Below are 21,253 nucleotides of genomic sequence, written 5' to 3'. Positions count from 1 at the left end.
ATCGGTGTTAGTTAGGATTATGTTTTCACTGTAGGACCATTATAGATTTATATGGAAGTCTTAACACAACCTAATTTGGAAAGAAACTACCTATACTGGAAACAGTATGGGCAGATTGTGCCTCATTTCCTATTATTTAAAACCCTGTAAATTGACAGCAGGAATGTGAAGCAAACAACCCCCTGAATTTGTTTCTGCAGTCATCTCCCCAACCAAAACTATTAGAGGAAAATAACTTACCATTTGGGGGTCGTTAGACCTGCTCACCCAACCAGAAATTAATTTTAATGTTTCTTTTTTAACTGTTCTCATACTGCGAATCAGAGGTTGCTTTGTGACCATTTCCCCTGAAAGAAAATAGGATTACAGCTATAAATGTAGTGTTCACTCTAGCTTCCTTTTGCGGGGCGCTGCGCCCTGCCCCTTTTCTGAGTGTCAGAAACGCGCCCTGCCCGTTTGTGCCCGCCCTGCTAATTAGTAAAGGACTGCCGAGCCGCGCTGTCACTCCTCCCGCCGCATCTGTCACTCCTCTCCGCCACGCTGCCCCTCCTCCCCGCCGCTGCTTCAGGCTTGTTGCGCTAATAGCTCTCTGCAATACTGTAGGCTGCTGGTGAGATGAGGAGGGCTGGGTTTGCCTCTCCCGCCGAGGCAAACCCAGCCCTCATCTGTGTACATGACCCTATATAAGCGGAAGCCTGGTAGGATCAGTGTGGCGCCCATTTTCATCCAGTTCCGCGATGTGCGAGGGGGAACACCAGTGCGATCACTCCTGCAGCATCAGCCCCCAGTAAGTTGTATTGACACACAAACATCATATAAGACTAGTGCTGCCACACTAAGCTATTTATCCTACTGTATATAGGTCGCCTGGTGCCCCTTTAGTTTTAATCTGGCAGCACTCAACTAATCTTATTGTGACACATTACCTATGAATTACAAATTAATGTGTAAGAGATCTAAGTCCTAACAAACTGCTGGTTTCTTCTACTTGAGACAATGGTGACTGTTTATGTTTTTTTTTCCTAATGGCCATACAGTTTTTGGCAATGTATCTGTAGCTGCAGAAAACATTATGATAGCATTGGGAAATCATACACCCTTTATACAATCTAATAACTGATGTAACCTATTAGGCTTCAGATGTGAGAGGATATCCCCTGCTTGTTTACCCTGGAGAGCTCCCAGTTTCTAAACGGCCCTGATATATTCTGAAATGTCTCAATAGAGTTTATATAGTTTAATGAACTATATAAACCCTATTGAGACACTTAATAAATAAACTGGCAGCACATGAATGTTATATAAACCATTCTGGGACACCTTCGCTTCAATCTGACAGCACATTTAACTTAAAATGTGCTGTCAGATTGAAGCGAAGGTGTCCCAAGATGGTTTATAAGATACAATGTGCTGCCAGTTTAATACACCTGCATACATATTACAGTATGTACATCATTTTGCCCTTCTAAATTAAAATGTGCCCTCCCGAATCAAAAATGTGCCCTCCCGAATCAAAAATGTGCCCTCCCCAAGGTCAGCACCCTGCCCTAAAAAATTCCTAGAGTGAACACGAAAATACTAGCTTTTTGTGCTATAAATACTGGTCAGAGGAGAGACAACAGCCACACTTACCGTTTGCCTGAATAGCTGCAGAAATATTTTCACTTAGGCACTTGTACACATTTAACATATCCAAGTAAATTCTTCCAAGCTGAATAACAAAGGGATGACCAACTGCTTTACACGCTCTCACGTTGGTTTTTAAAATGCTGCCAAGTTGTTTTACCGTTTCTGGATCTTTCAATATATCAACATTCTGTAAAGTACATGAGGAAAAAATAATAATAAGATTTTAAACCTACCGGTAAATATTTTTCTCCTAGTCCGTAGAGGATGCTGGGGACTCCGTAAGGACCATGGGGTATAGACGGGCTCCGCAGGAGACATGGGCACTCTAAAGACTTTAGAATGGGTGTGCACTGGCTCCTCCCTCTATGCCCCTCCTCCAGAGCACAGAGAACTGTGCCCAGAGGAGACGGACATTACGAGGAAAGGATTTTTGTTAATCTAAGGGCAAGATACACACCAGCCCACACCATCCACACCGTACAACTTGGAAAAACGAACCAGTGTACAGTATGAAACAAAACAGCATCAGCCCGAGACTGATCAAAACTGTAACATAACCCTTATGTAAGCAATAACTATATACAAGTCTTGCAGAATTTAGTCCGCACTGGGACGGGCGCCCAGCATCCTCTACGGACTAGGAGAAAAAGATTTACCGATAGGTTTAAAATCTTATTTTCTCTTACGTCCTAGAAGATGCTGGGGACTCCGTAAGGACCATGGGGATTATACCAAAGCTCCAGACCGGGCGTGAGAGTGCGGATGACTCTGCAGCACCGATTGAGCAAACATGAGGTCCTCCTCAGCCAAGGTATCAAACTTGTATAATTTAGCAAAAATGTTTGAACCCGACCAAGTAGCCGCTCGGCAAAGTTGCAATGCCGATACACCTCGGGCAGCCGCCCAAAAAGAGCCTACCTTCCTAGTGGAATGGGCCTTTACCGAATTAGGTACCGGCAATCCAGCCGTAGAATGAGCCTGCTGAATCGTGTTACTGATCCAGCGGGCAATAGTCTGCTTAGAAGCAGGGGCGCCAATATTGTTGGCAGCATACAGGACAAACAGTGCCTCTGTTTTCCTAACTCGAGCCGTCCTGGCTACATAAACTTTTAAGGCCCTGACTACATCAAGAGACTTGGAATCCTCCAAGTCCCCCCTAGCCACAGGCACCACAATAGGTTGGTTCATATGAAACGATGAAACCACCTTAGGCAGAAATTGAGGACGAGTCCTCAACTCTGCTCTATCCACATGGAAAATCAGGTAGGGGCTTTTGTGAGACAAATCCGCCAATTCGGACACCCGCCTCGCAGATGCCAAGGCCAACAACATGACCACTTTCCAAGTGAGAAATTCCAACTCAACTGTTTGAAGAGGTTCAAACCAGAGTGACTTAAGGAACTGTAACACCACGTTAAGGTCCCATGGTGCCACTGGGGGCACAAAAGGAGGCTGGATGTGCAGCACTCCCTTTACAAAAGTCTGGACTTCTGGGAGAGAAGCCAAACCCTTCTGAAAGAATATAGATCGGGACGAAATCTGTACCTTGATGGAGCCTAACTTCAGGCCCATATCAACTCCTCTCTGTAGAAAGTGGAGAAAACGGCCAAGGTGGAAATCTTCCGTAGGAGCATTCTTGGCTTCACACCAAGAAACATACTTCCTTCAGATACGGTGATAATGTTTCGCCGTCACCTCCTTCCTAGCCCTTATCAGAGTAGGGATGACTTCCTCCGGAATACCTTTCCCAGCTAGGATTCAGTGTTCGCCATGCCGTCAAACGTATCCGCGGTAAGTCTTGGAACACGCAGGGCCCCTGCTGCAACAGGTCCTCCCTGAGAGGAAGAGGCCATGGATCTTCTGTGAGCATCTCCTGAAGATCTGAATACCAGGCCCTTCGAGGCCAATCTGGTACAACGAGTATTGTCTACACTCTTTCTTCGCATGATTCTCAATATTTTGGAGATGAGAGGAAGAGGAGGGAATACATAGACCGACTGAAACACCCATGGTGTCACCAGGGCGTCTACCGCTACTGCCTGAGGGTACCTTGACCTGGCACAATACCTCCGAAGCTTCTTGTCTATTTGAAGAAGTCCCCAACGACTTGTTATCTCTGCAAAAACTTCTTGATGAAGTCCCCACTCTCCTGAATGGAGATAGTGTCTGCTGAGGAAGTCTGCTTCCCAGTTGTCCACTCCCGGAATGAAGACTGCTGACAGAGCGCTTACGTGATTTTCCGCCCAGCGCAGAATCCTTGTGGCTTCCGCCATTGCCACTCTGCTCCTTGTCCCGCCTTGGCGGTTAACATGAGCCACGGCTGTGACGTTGTCTGATTGAATCAGAACAGATAGGTCGCGAAGAAGATTCTCGGCTTGTCATAGTCATAGGCCGTTGTATATGGCCCTTAATTCCAGAATGTTGATGTGTAGACAAGCCTCCTGGCTTGACCATGTTCCCTGATAATGTATTCCTTGTGTGACTGCTCCCCATCCTCGGAGGCTCGCGTCCGTGGTCACCAAAACCCAGTCTTGAATGCCGAACCTGCGACCCTCTAGAAGGTGAGCACTCTGCAGCCACCACAGGAGAGACAACCTGGCCCTGGGGGACAGGCTTATATTCTGATGAATTTGAAGATGGGACCCGGACCACTTGTCCAGAAGGTCCCACTGAAATGTCCTTGCATGAAATCTGCCGAAGGGGATGGCCTCGTAGGTCGCCACCATTTTTCCCAGTACACGAGTGCATTGATGGACCGACACCCTTTTCGGTCTTAACAGGTCCCTGACCATGTTCTGGAGTTCCTGGGCTTTTTCCATCGGGAGAAAACCCCTCTTTTCTTCCGTGTCCAGAATCATGCCTAAGAAAGATAGCCGAGTCGTTGGTACCAACTGTGACTTTGGTAGATTTAGAATCCAGCCATGTTGCTGCAGCACTCTCAGGGAGAGCGACACGCTTTTCAGCAACTGATCTCTCGATCTCGCTTTTATCAGGAGATCGTCCAAGTACGGGATAATTGGGACTCCCTGCCTGCGCAGGAACACCATCATTTCCGCCATTACCTTGGTGAAAATCCTCGGGGCCGTGGAAAGCCCAAACGGCAACGTCTGAAACTGGTAATGACAGTCCTGTACAGCGAATCTCAGGTACACCTGATGAAGAGGATATATGGGGACATGAAGGTATGCATCCTTCATGTCTAGTGACACCATAAAATCCCCCCCTTCCAGGCTGGAGATAACCGCCCGGAGTGATTCCATCTTTAATTTGAACTTTTTCACGTACAAGTTAAGTTTAGGGATTTTAGATTTAGAATGGGCCTGACTGAGTCATCCGGTTTCGGAACCACAAACAGGGTTGAATAGTACTCGGGGAACCTTGACAATCACTTGCCGTTGATACAGCTTTTGAATTGCAGCTAAAACTATCTCCCTCTCTGGGGGAGATTCCGGTAAAGCTGATTTGAAAAATCGGCGCGGAGGCATCTCTTCGAATTCCAGCTTGTATCCTTGGGATACAATTTCCATCGCCCAAGGATCCACGTCTGATTGAACCCAGACGTGGATGAAGATTCAAAGACGTGACCCCACCGGGGCGGACTCCCTCAGTGGAGCCCCAGCGTCATGCGGTGGATTTAGTAGAAGCCGGGGAGGACTTCTGCTCCTGGGAACTAGCCGTAGCAGGCATTTCTTTTCCCTCTACCCTTACCTCTGGCAAGGAAGGAAGAGCCCCGACCTCTTCTGGACTTATGCGACCGAAAGGACTGCATCTGATATTGTGGTGTTTTCTTTTGCTGTGGGGGAACATAAGGTAAAAAAGTAGATTTACCCGTGGTAGCTGTGGAAACCAGGTCCGCGAGACCTTCCCCAAATAAAACCTCACCCTTGTAAGGCAAAACTTCCATATGCCTCTGAGTCGGCATCACCCATCCATTGGCGGGTCCACAGGGCTCGCCTAGCAGAAATCGCCATTGCGTTGGCTCTCGAACCTAGCAACCCAACGTCTCTCTGAGCGTCTCTCATATATAAGACTGCGTCTATAATGTGACCTAAGGTCAATAAAATGGTATCCCTATCTAGGGTATCAATGTCAGCTGACAAGGTATCTGCCCAAGCTGCTACAGCGCTACAAACCCAAGCCGACGCTATTGCCTGTCTGAGCAAGGCACCCGTATGTGTATAAATTGATTTCAAGGTAGTCTTCTGTCTGCGATCAGCAGGATCCTTGAGGGCCGCCGTGTCTGGAGACGGTAGCGCCACCTTTTTGGACAAGCGCGTTAAAGCCTTGTCCACCTTGGGCGAGGATTCCCACCGTAACCTGTCCTGTGCAGGGAAAGGATATGCCATAAGAATCCTCTTGGGAATCTGCAGTTTCTTGTCTGGAGTTTTTCAAGCTTTTTCAAATAACTCATTCAGCTCATGGAGATGGGGGGGGTTACCTCAGGTTTCTTTTCCTTAAACATGTATAACCTCGTGTCAGGGACAGAGGGGTCATCTGTGATATGCAAAACATCTTTTATTGCAATAATCATATAATGAATACTTTGCCACCCTTGGCTGTAACCTCACATCATCGTAATCGACACTGAAGTCAGAATCCGTGTCGGTATCAGTGTCTGCTACTTGGGACAGGGGACGTTTATGAGACCCTGAAGGGCCCTGTGATACAGCCAAAGCCATGGATTGACACCGTGTTTTATCCCTGGACTCTGCTTTATCCAATCTCTTATGTAATAAAGACATTTGCATTTAAAACATTCCACATATCCAACCAATCATGTATCGGCGTTGCCGACGGAGACCACAATCATCTGCTCCACTCCTCCTTAGATGAGCCTTCCGCTTCAGACATGCCGACACACGTACCGACACCCCCACACACTCAGGAATATATCTAAATGGAGACAGTCCCCCAATAAGGCCCTTTGGAGAGACAGAGAGAGAGTATATGCCAGCACACACCCAGCGCCACCGGACACTGGAATAAAATCCCAGTTAGTACAGCGCTTTTATAAAAATATATATACAATTACACTCACTGCGCCAATTAAATGTGCCCCCCCCCTCTTTTTTGCCCTCTGTAACAGTGTTCAGCAGGGGAGAGTCCGGGGAGCCAGCTTCTCTGCAGTGTGCTGTGGAGAAAATGGCGCTGGTTAGTGCTGGAGGAACAAGCTCCGCCCCCTCAGCGGCAGGCTTCGGTCCCGCTCAAAATTATTTATACTGGCAGGTTTTTTTTTAATATACCGCCTCCGCAGTATCTACCTATATGCCAGTGTCCCTTGAGGTTAATATTGCTGGCCAGGGCGCCCCCCCTGCACCCTTACAGTGCCCGCTGTGTATGTATGTGTGGGAGCAATGGCGCGCAGCGTTACCTCAGTGAAGAGCTGAAGTCATCTTATCTTCTTAATACTTACCCGGCTTCTATCTTCCGGCTCTGTGAGGAGGACGGCGGCGCGGCTCCGGTACGAACAGCGAGGGTGAGACCTGCGTTCAGACCCTCTGGAGCTAATGGTGTCCAGTAGCCTAAGAAGCAGAGCCTATCATTTAAGTAGGTCTGCTTCTCTCCCCTCAGTCCCACGATGCATGGAGCCTGTTGCCAGCAGCGCTCCCTGAAAATAAAAAACCTAACAAAGTCTTTTTCAGAGAAACTCACGAGAGCTCCCCTGCGGTGCACCCAGTCTCCTCTGGGTACAGGATCTAACTGAGGTCTGGAGGAGGGGCATAGAGGGAGGAGCCAGTGCACACCCATTCTAAAGTCTTTAGAGTGCCCATGTCTCCTGCGGAGCCCGTCTATACCCCATGGTCCTTACGGAGTCCCCAGCATCCTCTAGGACGTAAGAGAAATAAAAAATTCATGGTGTGGTAAGCTCAGAACACTACTGGATCGCAGACTACATTCAAGGTTTGTTCCCTGATCACAATTCGATCACTATTTCAGCATTCGCTGATATTTACCAAGACCTCCTCAGGACCCACAACAGTTCACATTTTCTAGGTCTCACAGATTCACAACCGATATAATTAGCTTCACCCTGTGGATCTTTTAAAATGTGTCACAGTGAGTAGTGAGTACACTTGTGCACCTGCTAGGTGACTTGGAAAACATGAACAGTGTAGGGTCCTAAGGACAGAGTTTGATAATCACTGCTTTAAAGGTAAAAGGATGAGCTACAAAAGTGGTTCCTGGTAGTTCAGCAGTGGAAACCTTTGTTGTAACTCAAATTCTAATGAGGCCTGCTATATTGGAAGCACCAATATAGGAGTTAAGCTTCAAGAACCTTGTATGCATACTATGCATTAGGGCAGTGATCGGAAACCTTTGGAATTCCAGCTGCTGAACTACACATCCCAGCATGTGTAGTTCAACAACAGCTGGAGTGTGAAGGTTCCCCATCACTGCTTTAGGTGATCTTCTCCTGTGGCAAGAACAATCACTGCTGTCGGTGTCAAACAGAAACCCCGAAAAAGACAAGCGTGTGGTTTTAGGTGCAAGACCGAACTTCTGAAAGTTGATGAACCATCCGTGAGAGTCTAGAGTTTAGAGTTTGTGCTGTCTCTCAGATATGGGCCTGAAGCAAGTAACTCAAGTCAAAAGGCAGAGCTCAAAAATGGAAGTGGTGAGACAGAACTGTAAATTGGATCATTCATGATGCTCCAAAAATAGGATTTTGGTACTTACCAGGTAAATCCTTTTCTTTGAATCCATAGGGGGCACTGGAGTACTCTTGGGATATGGACGGCTTTAGCAGAACAAAGGCACTGAATATTTAAATTTAGAACTCTCCACCCCTCCATATACCCGAGTACCTCAGTGTTTTTTACTGAGCCGAACAGGAACTATAGAGAGGTTGACAATGGAGAATTCCTATAACATAACGGACAACAACAAAGTTGACACATAACGTTACTGAAACAGTTGACACCATAACCGATAGAACCTTATAATTTGAACCAGTCGGTGAAAATGTGTTACCATAAGATCCCCTGAGCTTAATACAACCCAGGTAAAACTGCTCTGGGTGGGCGTCCAGTGCCCCCTATGGATTCAAAGAAAAGGATTTACCTGGTAAGTACCAAAATCCTATTTTCTTTTTCATCCACTAGGGGTCACTGGAGTACTCTTGGGACGTACCAAAGCTTCCCCCGTGGGCGGGAGAGCTGTTTGACACCTGTAACACTAGGCGGCCAAAGCTAGATGCTGATGCCGCAAACGTATCAAACTTGTAAAAGCGCACAAACGTGTGCACTGAAGACCATGTAGCCGCACGGTCAAGCTGCGTCGTAGAAGCTCCACGACCAGTTGCCCATGACGTTCCCACAGAACCTGTGGGATGAGCTATTACTGATGTAGGCGACTGTAACCTAGCCTTAAGGCAAGCCTGACGTATAGTCAGTTTTATCCATCTGGATAAGGTCTGCTGAGAAGCTGGCCAACCCCACTTGGCAGCATCATAGAGAACAAACAACGTATCCGTATTACGAACTGCAGACGTTCGGGACATATAAACGCGTTCTAGAATGTGCTGTCAACACAGGAACTACTATTGGTTGATTGATGTGAAAAGATGACACTAGCTTTGGTAAGAAATCAGGATTCGTCCGAAGTTCCGCTCTGTCATCAGGAAACACCAAATACGGTGGCTTGCATGACAAGGCACCCAAATTTGAAAAACGCCTTGCCGAAGCTAAGGCTAGAAGAAAAATCGTTTTCCAAGTGAGAAACTTAATATCCACTTGCTGTAAGGGTTCAAAATATGAAGACTGTAAGAAATCTAAAACCAGATTCAAGTCCCATGGCGCTGTAGGTGGAATAAATGGAGGCTGTACTCTGAGGACACCCTGCAGAAAAGTGTGTACCGACGGCAATAGAGCCAATCGTCTTTGAAAATAAATTGACAACGCAGATACCTGCACCTCCAGTGTAGATAAACGCAGTCCTCCATCCAACCCCGTCTGTAAAAATAACAGAATACGGGATAACTTGAAAGATGATGTCGGAAACTTCCGAGCTTCACACCAACCTATATAGGCACGCCAAATTCTGTAATAATGAGCTGCCGTAACCGGCTTCCTAGCTCGTAACATGGTTGGTATAACAGATACTGTAATGCCCTCTCTTCTTAAGAGGGCGGTCTCAACAACCACCCCGTCAAACGCAGCCGCGCTAAATAGGGGTAAAAGAACGGACCCTGTTGTAACAGGTCTGGACGTAGTATGAGCGGCCAAGGATCGTCTGCGAGTAGTCCGCGGAGATTCGAGAACCAAGCTCTCGGAGACCAATGAGGCATCACTAGTATGACTGTGACGTACTCTCTTTTGATCCGTTTTAGCAACTGAGAGAGCAGCGGAAAACGGTGGAAACAGATACACGAGGCTGTACGGCCACGCGATTGTGAGAGCATCCACCGCCACTGCCCTTGGATCTGTCGTTCTGGACACATACTGGGGCGTTTGTAATTGTGGCGAGATGCCATCATGTCCACCTGAGGGTAACCCCACACCTGTGGACCAACATGTGAAACACCTCTGGATTTAATGCCCAGTCTCCTGGATGAAAATCCCGACGGCTGAGATCATCCGTCTAGCAGTTGTCCACTCCCGGAATGAACCCAGTCGACAATATCACCTTGTGGTATTCTGGGCAATTGAGGATTCGAGCTACTTCCCGCATTGCCATGCGGCTTCTCGTTCCTCCCTGGTTGTTGTGTATGCGACTGCCGTCGCGTTGTCTGACTGCACTTGGACAGTCTGAGAGCGAAGCATGTAGTGCATTGTAAATTGCACGGAGTTCCAGGACATTTATAGACAGCAATCTGTCGTGATCCGTCTAGAGACCCTGTCGCTGACCATTTTAAACTACAACTCCCCAACCTCTGAGACTCTCGCCCAGAGTAGAGACACCCTCGCCCCCCTGTGGGGAATCTGCCTATGTGAGGGCGACCACTGCTGTTGAAATGGACGCGAGTGAAAACCTCCGAACTGAAGCGCTTCGAAAGCCCATCATTGTTCCTAATAGGCGAATACACAAATGTACCGATAGTGTACGTGGCTTGAGCACTAATTGTACCAGATGGCGTATAATCTGTACTTTCTGGTGTAGTAGGTAAATTCTTTGATTTACCGTATCTGGAATCATACCTAGGAATTGAAGTCGTTGAGACGGAATTAGATGCGATTGTTTTTGAAGTTGACACTGCAACCGTGGTGTACGTTAGCAGCGCAAGTCGGAGAGCATCTGTTGAGACGGAGCTCTTATGAGCAGATCGTCTAAGTATGGAACGATTGTCACTGCCAGGGATCTGAGATGAGCTATCATCACAAACATCACTTTGGTGAATACCCGAGGCGCTGACAAGAGGCCAAACGGTAGAGCCTGAAACTGTTAATGGTTGTGGCGTATTGCAAAACGCAAGAACCTGTGATGAGGTGACCAAACCGGAAAGTGCAAGTACGCATCCTGGAGATCAAGCGCAATTATGCAATCTTGTGGCTCCAAATATGCAAATACTGACCGCAGAAATTCCATCTTCAATCTGTAGTAAGTGACTTACTGATTGAGACTGCGACGGAGGCCTCCGGCTTCGGTACCACAAACATACGGGAATAATAACCCTGACCTTGTTGGTGTACCAGGCCTGGAATTAAAAACTGCTGAATCCAGCAGAGACTGAATGGCAACCTGCCAAAACGCCTTCTTGTCGTCCGACAGAGGCAGTCCTGCCTTGAAAAACCGCAGTGGCGGGAGACAGCTTTCTTTTAACCCTATATAGCGGATACATCCATGAGTGGATGTCTGGAAACCCGGCAAATGTAACGTGTAAAGGCGCGCTCCCACAATTGGAAATTCGAGATGGGCTGGGAGCCCGTCAAGCCACTGGCTTGTTGTGACTTTAGCACCCTGGCGTTACAAGGCGTGACTGTTTTCGTACCACAGCCTTGAAAAGACTGAAGTCTAAAGGCTTTAAACGCCGGACCAGAGTATTTCCGTCTTGATACCGGAGGAGGCAATGGCAGGAATTTGTCAAATTTAGGACCAAAGAACTTCTGGCCTGGTCGTGCTGAAACTAGCGACGATGAAAAGCGAGAAGCGAGCTAACAGGCGGCAGCAGAAGCTGTACAGAGATACTCAGCCGCTTCTCAGATGTGATTAACGATAAGTATAAAGTGATCGTCATTGTTTCCATACACAGAGCGCCCTAGTGACCCAAATGTATCTTGGGTCTTTATAAGGTTTGACACAGACGAATTCACCAATGGCGGATTCTCCAATTTAGATGTCACTGTGTGGAAACGGGTAAATAGACTTAAATCTTAGTAAGATATCCTAAATAAGAAGCCCATTGAAGAGCTGTCGTTTAGTAAATACGACGGATTAGATGTTAGAGGCACCTTAGTCTCTGTAAATTTCAGAGACTGACTCACTGGTCATTAGCAATGTATGTTTAAATTATAAGACCAGTTAAATTAACACCCTGGTACCCAAAGTGAAGTTGGACCTTTGGAAAGGCTGAGACTCCTCCGTTAGAGCTGGCGGAGTAACTTCCGAGACTCCGATCTTACCGCTCCTGTCGAGCGGAGTCAATTTGAATTGCAAATGCTTAACATAGGATCTGGGAATGAACCGGCTTCCGGAGTGGAAACCTACAAAACATACTGAACATGTGGTAGATTTATGTACATACATTGTAGTAAAACTTATTTTTAGTCTGTGCTGGAGCCTTACTCCTTATACAGACAGACAACACAATAGCCAAAGGACAGACACTTGCACGACTCAGTAAAATTTTTACTTAAGGTGTGTAATATATATATATATATATATATATATATATATATATATATATATATATATATATTTATGGCCGAAATACAGTTCACATGGCCAGCCTATGTGAAACCTGAACCAAAATTCCCACCAACACCCCTGCGCCTCCGGTGGAGTAGAGATGTAGGGCAGGAACATTCTGGAATTACAAACTGGAAGAAACAGGAAGCATGGTTAAAAATAGCCCCCATGCCATGCTTACACTGATAATCACAGGACAGGTTACAATACCTGCTGCAGTGTAAATATAGGCTCAATAGTCTATTATACAGTGATAATCACAGTCTAGTATACAGTGATAATCACAGGCAGGTTACAATACATGCCTCCAGTGTTAATATAGGCTCAATAGCCTATTATACAGTGATAATCACAGGCAGGTCACAATACATGCTCCAGTGTTAATATAGGCTCTGCCTGCTGACTGCAGTTTAATATAGGCTCTCTATTAATACCACCTATAGATATGGCAGCCTGTCATGCTATTCTTTCCCTTACATTTTCCCCCTTGCAGCCACGCTGTAATCAGCCAGGTCCCCCCCCCCCCCTTCCCCCTGTACTCCCTGTAGCGCTGTGTCTCAGCGGGGAGCCGGGAAGCTCATTGCAGGGAGGCGAGGAACACTTATTGCAGAGCAGCGGAGGTCGGCTGGCCGGAGCGGCGCGTAGCGGCTTCCGGCGTCGCTAGCCGAGCTGCGGCGGGTCTCCTGCAATACAGCGCTGACGGAGCGCCTGGGGCGGGCAGACGGAGCGGGCCAGCTGTATGAGCGGCGGTGAGCGGGCGGCATTACAACACGGACCCCACACAGCGGGGCGGCAGCCTGCGCTGACCGCCCCGTTTCCCCAGCATACCTTGTTGTAGGGAGGCCTGCGACGGGCTTCAATCTGTAAGCTCCGAGCACTTCAGTTTATGGCTGCGACGGGGCTTCTATCTGTAAGCTCCGTCCAGCTGTTGCAGGAGGCAGTGGGCTGCCTGTGGCTGTGAGGGTGCTCTTTGTGAGGACCGACACGCCATGCGCTGTCCGTGCAGCGGCACTATCCCGGACCCATGTTTTTACAGAAACTGGGAAGGGATGTGAAAAAGTAAAAATGTAAAAGTAAAAATTAAAAATTAATAAAATCTTCAACTAAGTGTGGGAACTCCACACAAGCCTTGTTAGTGCTATGAGCACAGAAAAAAATAAGAATTTACTTACCGATAATTCTATTTCTCATAGTCCGTAGTGGATGCTGGGAACTCCGTAAGGACCATGGGGAATAGCGGCTCCGCAGGAGACTGGGCACAAAAGTAAAGCTTTAGGACTACCTGGTGTGCACTGGCTCCTCCCCCCATGACCCTCCTCCAAGCCTCAGTTAGGATACTGTGCCCGGACGAGCGTACACAATAAGGAAGGATTTATGAATCCCAGGTAAGACTCATACCAGCCACACCGATCACACTGTACAACCTGTGATCTGAATCCAGTTAACAGCATGATAACAGAGGAGCCTCTGGAAAGATGGCTCACAACCACAATAACCCGATTTTTGTAACAATAACTATGTACAAGTATTGCAGACAATCCGCACTTGGGATGGGCGCCCAGCATCCACTACGGACTATGAGAAATAGAATTATCGGTAAGTAAATTCTTATTTTCTCTGACGTCCTAGTGGATGCTGGGAACTCCGTAAGGACCATGGGGATTATACCAAAGCTCCCAAACGGGCGGGAGAGTGCGGATGACTCTGCAGCACCGAATGAGAGAACTCCAGGTCCTCCTCAGCCAGGGTATCAAATTTGTAGAATTTAGCAAACGTGTTTGCCCCTGACCAAGTAGCTGCTCGGCAAAGTTGTAAAGCCGAGACCCCTCGGGCAGTCGCCCAAGATGAGCCCACTTTCCGTGTGGAATGGGCTTTTACAGATTTTGGCTGTGGCAGGCCTGCCACAGAATGTGCAAGCTGAATTGTGCTACAAATCCAACGAGCAATAGTCTGCTTAGAAGCAGGAGCACCCAGCTTGTTGGGTGCATACAGGATAAACAGCGAGTCAGATTTTCTGACTCCAGCCGTCCTGGAAACATATATTTTCAGGGCCCTGACTACGTCCAGCAACTTGGAGTCCTCCAAGTCCCTAGTAGCCGCAGGTACCACAATAGGCTGGTTCACGTGAAACGCTGAAAACACCTTAGGGAGAAATTGAGGATGAGTCCTCAATTCCGCCCTGTCTGGAAGATCAGATAAGGGCCTTTACAGGATAAAGCCCCCAATTCCGACACGCGTCTGGCCGAGGCCAGGGCCAACAACATGACCACTTTCCATGTGAGATATTTTAACTCCACAGATTCAAGTGGTTCAAACCAATGTGACTTTAGGAACCCCAAAACTACATTGAGATCCCAAGGTGCCACTGGAGGCACAAAAGGAGGCTGTATATGCAGTACCCCTTTTACAAAACGTCTGAACTTCAGGAACTGAAGTTAGTCCTTTCTGGAAGAAAATTGACAGGGCCGAAATTTGAACCTTAATGGACCCCAATTTTAGGCACATAGACACTCCTGTTTACAGGAAATGCAGGAATCGACATAGTTGAAAATTCCTCCATCGGGCCTTACTGGCCTCGCACCCCGCAACATATTTTCGCCAAATGCGGTGATAATGCTTTGCGGTTACATCCTTCCTGGCTTGATCAGGGTAGGGATGACTTCATCCGGAATGCCTTTTTCCTTCAGGATCCGGCGTTCAACCGCCCTGCCGTTAAACGCAGCCGCGGTAAGTCTTGGAATAGACAGGGTCCTTGCTGGAGCAGGTCCCTTCTTAGAGGTAGAGGCCACGGGTCCTCCGTGAGCATCTCTTGAAGTTCCGGGTACCAAGTCCTTCTTGGCCAATCCGGAGCCACGAGTATAGTTCTTACTCCCCTCAGTCTTATAATTCTCAGTACTTTTGGTATGAGAGGAAGAGGAGGGAACACATACACTGACTGGTACACCCACAGTGTTACCAGAGCGTCCACAGCTATTGCCTGAGGGTCCCTCGACCTGGCGCAATACCTGTCCAATTTTTTGTTTAGGCGGGACGCCATCATGTCCACCTTTGGTTTTTCCCAATGGTTTACAATCATGTGGAAGACTTCTGGGTGAAGTCCCCACTCTACCGGGTGGAGGCCGTGCCTGCTGAGGAAGTCTGCTTCCCAGTTGTCCACTCCCGGAATGAATACTGCTGACAGTGCTATCCCATGATTTTCCGCCCAGCGAAGAATCCTTGCAGCTTCTGCCATTGACTGCTTCTTGTGCCACCCTGTCTGTTTACATGGGTGACTGCCGTGATGTTGTCCGACTGGATTAACACCGGCTGACCTTGAAGCAGAGGTCTTGCTAAGCTGAGAGCATTGTAAATGGCCCTTAGCTCCAGGATATTTATGTGAAATGATGTCTCCAGGCTTGACCATAAGCCCTGGAAATTTCTTCCCTGTGTGACTGCTCCCCAGCCTCGCAGGCTGGCATCCGTGGTCACCAGGACCTAGTCCTGAATGCAGACTCTGCAGCCCTCTAGAAGATGAGCACTCTGCAACCACCACAGGAGGGACAACCTTGTCCTTGGTGACCGGGTTATCCGCTGATGCATCTTAAGATGCGACCCGGACCATTTGTCCAGCAGGTCCCACTGGAAAGTTCTTGCGTGGAATCTGCCTAATGGCTTTGCTTCGTAGGAAGCTACCATTTTTCCCAGAACCCTTGTGCATTGATGCACTGAGACTTGGCTCGGTTTTAGGAGGTTCCTGACTAGCTCGGATAACTCCCTGGCTCTCTCCTCCGGGAGAAAACCTTTTTCTGAACTGTGTCCAGAATCATCCCTAGGAACAGAAGACGAGTCGTCGGAACCAGCTGCGATTTTGGAATATTGAGAATCCAATCGTGCTGTCGCAACACTACCTGAGATAGTGCTACACCGACCTCCAACTGTTCCCAGGATCTTACCCTTATCAGGAGATCGTCCAAGTAAGGGATAACTAAAACTCCCTTCCTCCATTTCGGCCATTACCTTGGTAAAGACCCGGGGTGCCGTGGACCATCCAAACGGCAGCGTCTGAAACGGATAGTGACAGTTCTGTACCACAAACCTGAGGTACCCTTGGTGAGAAGGGTAAATTTGGACATGAAGGTAAGCATCCTTGATGTCCAGAGACACCATGTAGTCCCCTTCTCTTGAATTTGAACCTCTGTATGTAAGTGTTCAAAGATTTTAGATTTAAAATCGGTCTCACCGAGCCGTCCGGCTTCGGTACCACAACAGTGTGGAGTAATACCCCTTTCCCTGTTGCAGGAGGGGTACCTTAATTATCACCTGCTGGGAATACAGCTTGTGAATGGCTTCCAACACTGCCTCCCTGTCTGCTTGTAAAGCCCCAGCGTCATGCTGAGGGCTTGGCAGAGGCGGGAGAGGGCTTCTGTTCCTGGGAACTGGCTGATTTCTGCAGCCATTTCCCTCTCCCTCTGTCACGGGGCAGAAATGAGGAACCTTTTGCCCACGTGCCCTTATGGGAACGAAAGGACTGCACCTGATAATACGGCGTCTTCTTATGTTGAGAGGCGACCTGGGGTAAAAACGTGGATTTCCCAGCTGTTGCCGTGGCCACCAGGTCTGAAAGACCGACCCCAAATAACTCCTCCCCTTTATAAGGCAATACTTCCATATGCCATTTGGAATCCGCATCACCTGACCACTGTCGTGTCCATAACCCTCTTCTGGCAGAAATGGACAGCGCACTTACTCTTGATGCCAGTCGGCAAATATCCCGCTGTGCATCACACATATATAGAAATGCATCTTTTAAATGCTCTACAGGCAATAATATACTGTCCCTATCTAGGGTATCAATATTTTCAGTCAGGGAATCCGACCACGCCAACCCAGCACTGCCCATCCAGGCTGAGGCGATTGCTGGTCGCAGTATAACACCAGTATGTGTGTAAATACATCTTAGGATACCCTCCTGCTTTCTATCAGCAGGATCCTTAAGGGCGGCCATCTCAGGAGAGGGTAGAGCCCTTGTTTTGACAAGCGTGTGAGCGCTTTATCCCCCCTAGGGGGTGTTTCCCAACGCACCCTAACCACTGGCGGGAAAGGATATATGCCAATAACTTTTTAGAAATTATCAGTTTTTTATCGGGGGAAACCCACGCTTCATCACACACCTCATTTAATTTCTCAGATTCAGGAAAACTACAGGTAGTTTTTCCTCACTGAACATAATACCCTTATTGGTGGTACTCGTATTATCAGAAATGTGTAAAACATTTTCCATTGCCTCAATCATATAACGTGTGGCCCTACTGGAAGTCATATTTGTCTCTTCACCGTCGACACTGGAGTCCGTATCCGTGTCGGCGTCTGTATTTGCCATCTGAGGTAACGGGCGCTTTAGAGCCCCTGACGGCCTATGAGACGTCTGGACAGGCACAAGCTGAGTAGCCGGCTGTCTCATGTCAATCACTGTCTTTTGTAAAGAGCTGACACTGTCATGTAATTCCTTCCAGCAGTTCATCCACTCAGGTGTCGACCCCCTAGGGGGTGACATCCCTATTACAGGCAATTTGCTCCGCCTCCACATCATTTTCCTCCTCATACATGTCGACACAAACGTACCGACACACAGCACACACACAGGGAATGCTCTGATAGAGGACAGGACCCCACTAGCCCTTTGGGGAGACAGAGGGAGAGTTTGCCAGCACACACCAGAGCGCTATATATATATACATACAGGGATAACCTTATATAAGTGTTTTTCCCCTTATAGCTGCTGTATTGTTTATACTGCGCCTAATTAGTGCCCCCCTCTCTTTTTTAACCCTTTCTGTAGTGTAGTGACTGCAGGGGAGAGCCAGGGAGCTTCCCTCCAACGGAGCTGTGAGGGAAAATGGCGCCAGTGTGCTGAGGAGATAGGCTCCGCCCCTTTCTCGGCGGCCTTTTCTCCCGTTTTTCAGTGTAATCTGGCAGGGGTTAAAATTCATCCATATAGCCCTGGGGGCTATATGTGATGTATTTTCGCCAGCCAAGGTGTTTTTATTGCTGCTGAGGGCGCCCCCCCCTAGCGCCCTGCACCCTCAGTGACCGAAGTGTGAAGTGTGCTGAGGAGCAATGGCGCACAGCTGCAGTGCTGTGCGCTACCTTGGTGAAGACAGGATGTCTTCTGCCGCCGATTTTCCGGACCTCTTCTTGCTTCTGGCTCTGTAAGGGGGCCGGCGGCGCGGCTCTGGGACCGGACTCCATGGCTGGGCCTGTGTTCGATCCCTCTGGAGCTAATGGTGTCCAGTAGCCTAAGAAGCCCAATCCACTCTGCACGCAGGTGAGTTCGCTTCTTCTCCCCTTAGTCCCTCGATGCAGTGAGCCTGTTGCCAGCAGGTCTCACTGAAAATAAAAAACCTAAAACTAAACTTTTCACTAAGCAGCTCAGGAGAGCCCCTAGTGTGCACCCTTCTCGTTCGGGCACAAAAATCTAACTGAGGCTTGGAGGAGGGTCATGGGGGGAGGAGCCAGTGCACACCAGGTAGTCCTAAAGCTTTACTTTGTGCCCAGTCTCCTGCGGAGCCGCTATTCCCCATGGTCCTTACGGAGTTCCCAGCATCCACTAGGACGTCAGAGAAATAAGAATTTACTCACCGGTAATTCTATTTCTCGTAGTCCGTAGTGGATGCTGGGGACTCCGTAAGGACCATGGGGAATAGACTGCTCCACAGGAGACTGGGCACATCTAAAGAAAGATTTAGGTCTATCTGGTGTGCACTGGCTCCTCCCCCCATGACCGTCCTCCAAGCCTCAGTTAGGACACTGTGCCCGGAAGAGCTGACACAATAAGGAAGGATTTTGAATCCCGGGTAAGACTCATACCAGCCACACCAATCACACCGTATAACTCGTGATAGGAACCCCGGTTAACAGTATGATAACAACGGAGCCTCTGAACAGATGGCTCGCAATAACAACCCGATTTGTGTAACAATAACTGTTTACAAGTATTGCAGACAATCCGCACTTGGGAAGGGCGCCCAGCATCCACTACTGACTACGAGAAATAGAATTATCGGTGAGTAAATTCTTATTTTCTCTGACGTCCTAGTGGATGCTGGGGACTCCGTAAGGACCATGGGGATTATACCAAAGCTCCCAAACGGGCGGGAGAGTGCGGACGACTCTGCAACACCGAATGAGAGAACTCCAGGTCCTCCTCAGCCAGGGTATCAAATTTGTAGAATTTTGCAAAGTGTTTGCCCCTGACCAAGTAGCAGCTCGGCAAAGTTGTAAAGCCGAGACCCCTCGGGCAGCCGCCCAAGATGAGCCCACCTTCCTTGTGGAATGGGCTTTTACAGATTTAGGCTGCGGTAGTCCCACCGCAGAATGCGCCAGCTGAATAGTGCTACAAATCCAGCGCGCGATAGTCTGCCTAGAAGCAGGAGCACCCAGTTTGTTGGGTGCATACAGGATAAACAGCGAGTCAGTTTTCCTGACTCCAGCCGTCCTGGAAACATAAATTTTCAGGGCCCTGACTACGTCCAGTAACTTGGAATCCTCCAAGTTCCTAGTAGCCGCAGGCACCACAATAGGCTGGTTCAAGTGAAAACGCTGATACCACCTTCGGGAGAAACGGAGGACGAGTCCTCAACTCTGCCCTATCCATATGGAAAATCAGATAAGGGCTTTTATAGGACAAAGCCGCCAATTCTGACACACGCCTGGCCGAAGCCAGAGCCAACAGCATGACCACTTTCCACGTGAGATATTTCAAATCCACAGTCTTAAGTGGTTCAAACCAATGTGATTTCAGGAACTCCAAAACCACATTGAGATCCCAAGGTGCCACTGGGGGCACAAAAGGAGGCTGAATACGCAGAACTCCTTTGACAAAAGTCTGAACTTCAGGCAGTGAAGCCAGTTCTTTCTGGAAGAAAATCAACAGGGCCGAAATCTGGACCTTAATGGACCCCAATTTGAGGCCCACCGTCACCCCTGCTTGCAGGAAATACAGGAATCGACCCAGTTGAAATTCCTCCGTTGGGGCCTTCCTGGCCTCACACCAAGCAACATATTTCCGCCAAATGCGGTGATAATGTTTTGCAGTGACATCCTTCCTGGCTTTGATCAGGGTAGGGATGACTTCCTCCGGAATGCCCTTTTCTCAGTACCTTGGGAATGAGAGGCAGAGGAGGAAACACAAACAGACTGGTACACCCACGGTGTTACTAGAGCGTCCACAGCGATCGCCTGAGGGTCCCTCGCCTGAGGGTCTTTTTAGCTTTTTGTTGAGGCGGGACGCCATCATGTCCACCTGTGGTCTTTCCCACCGATTTACCAGCATTTGGAAGACTTCTGGATGAAGTCCTCATTCTCCCGGGTGGAGGTCGTGCCTGCTGAAGAAGTCTGCTTCCCAGTTGTCCACTCCCGGAATGAACACTGCTGTCAGTGCTAAGACATGATTTTCCGCCCATCGGAGAATCCCTGTGGCTTCTGCCATTGCCCTCCTGCTTCTTGTGCCGCCCTGTCTGTTTACATGGGCGACCGCCGTGATGTTGTCTGATTGGATCAGTACCGGCTGGTTCTGAAGCAGGGGCCTTGCTTGGCTTAGGGCATTGTAAATGGCCCTTAGCTCTAGAATATTTATGTGAAGCGAAATCTCCTGATTTGACCACAGTCCTTGGAAATTTCTTCCCTGTGTGACTGCGCCCCAGCCCCGAAGGCTGGCATCCGTGGTCACCAGGACCCAGTCCTGTATTCCGAATCTGCGGCCCTCTAGTAGATGAGCCCTCTGCAGCCACCACAGCAGCGA

At 48.5% G+C, this 21,253-nt stretch overlaps 1 protein-coding gene across 1 annotated transcript in view; it reads right to left on the bottom strand.

Annotated features, from left to right (window-relative positions):
• Positions 1 to 21,253, bottom strand: part of XPO1 (exportin 1) — a 232,646-nt gene that overhangs the window by 15,472 nt on the left and 195,921 nt on the right. The window contains exons 18-19 of the mRNA XM_063918496.1: positions 1,633 to 1,816; positions 241 to 347 (exon numbers count right to left, since the gene is read on the bottom strand). Of these exons, the coding sequence (XP_063774566.1) occupies positions 241 to 347; positions 1,633 to 1,816 (291 nt within the window). The remainder of the gene's footprint in view (positions 1 to 240; positions 348 to 1,632; positions 1,817 to 21,253) is intronic.

The sequence above is a fragment of the Pseudophryne corroboree genome, chromosome 4 (genome assembly GCF_028390025.1).
Source record: "Pseudophryne corroboree isolate aPseCor3 chromosome 4, aPseCor3.hap2, whole genome shotgun sequence".
Classification (NCBI taxonomy): domain Eukaryota; kingdom Metazoa; phylum Chordata; class Amphibia; order Anura; family Myobatrachidae; genus Pseudophryne; species Pseudophryne corroboree.
This window is presented reverse-complemented; position numbering and strand designations above follow the sequence as displayed.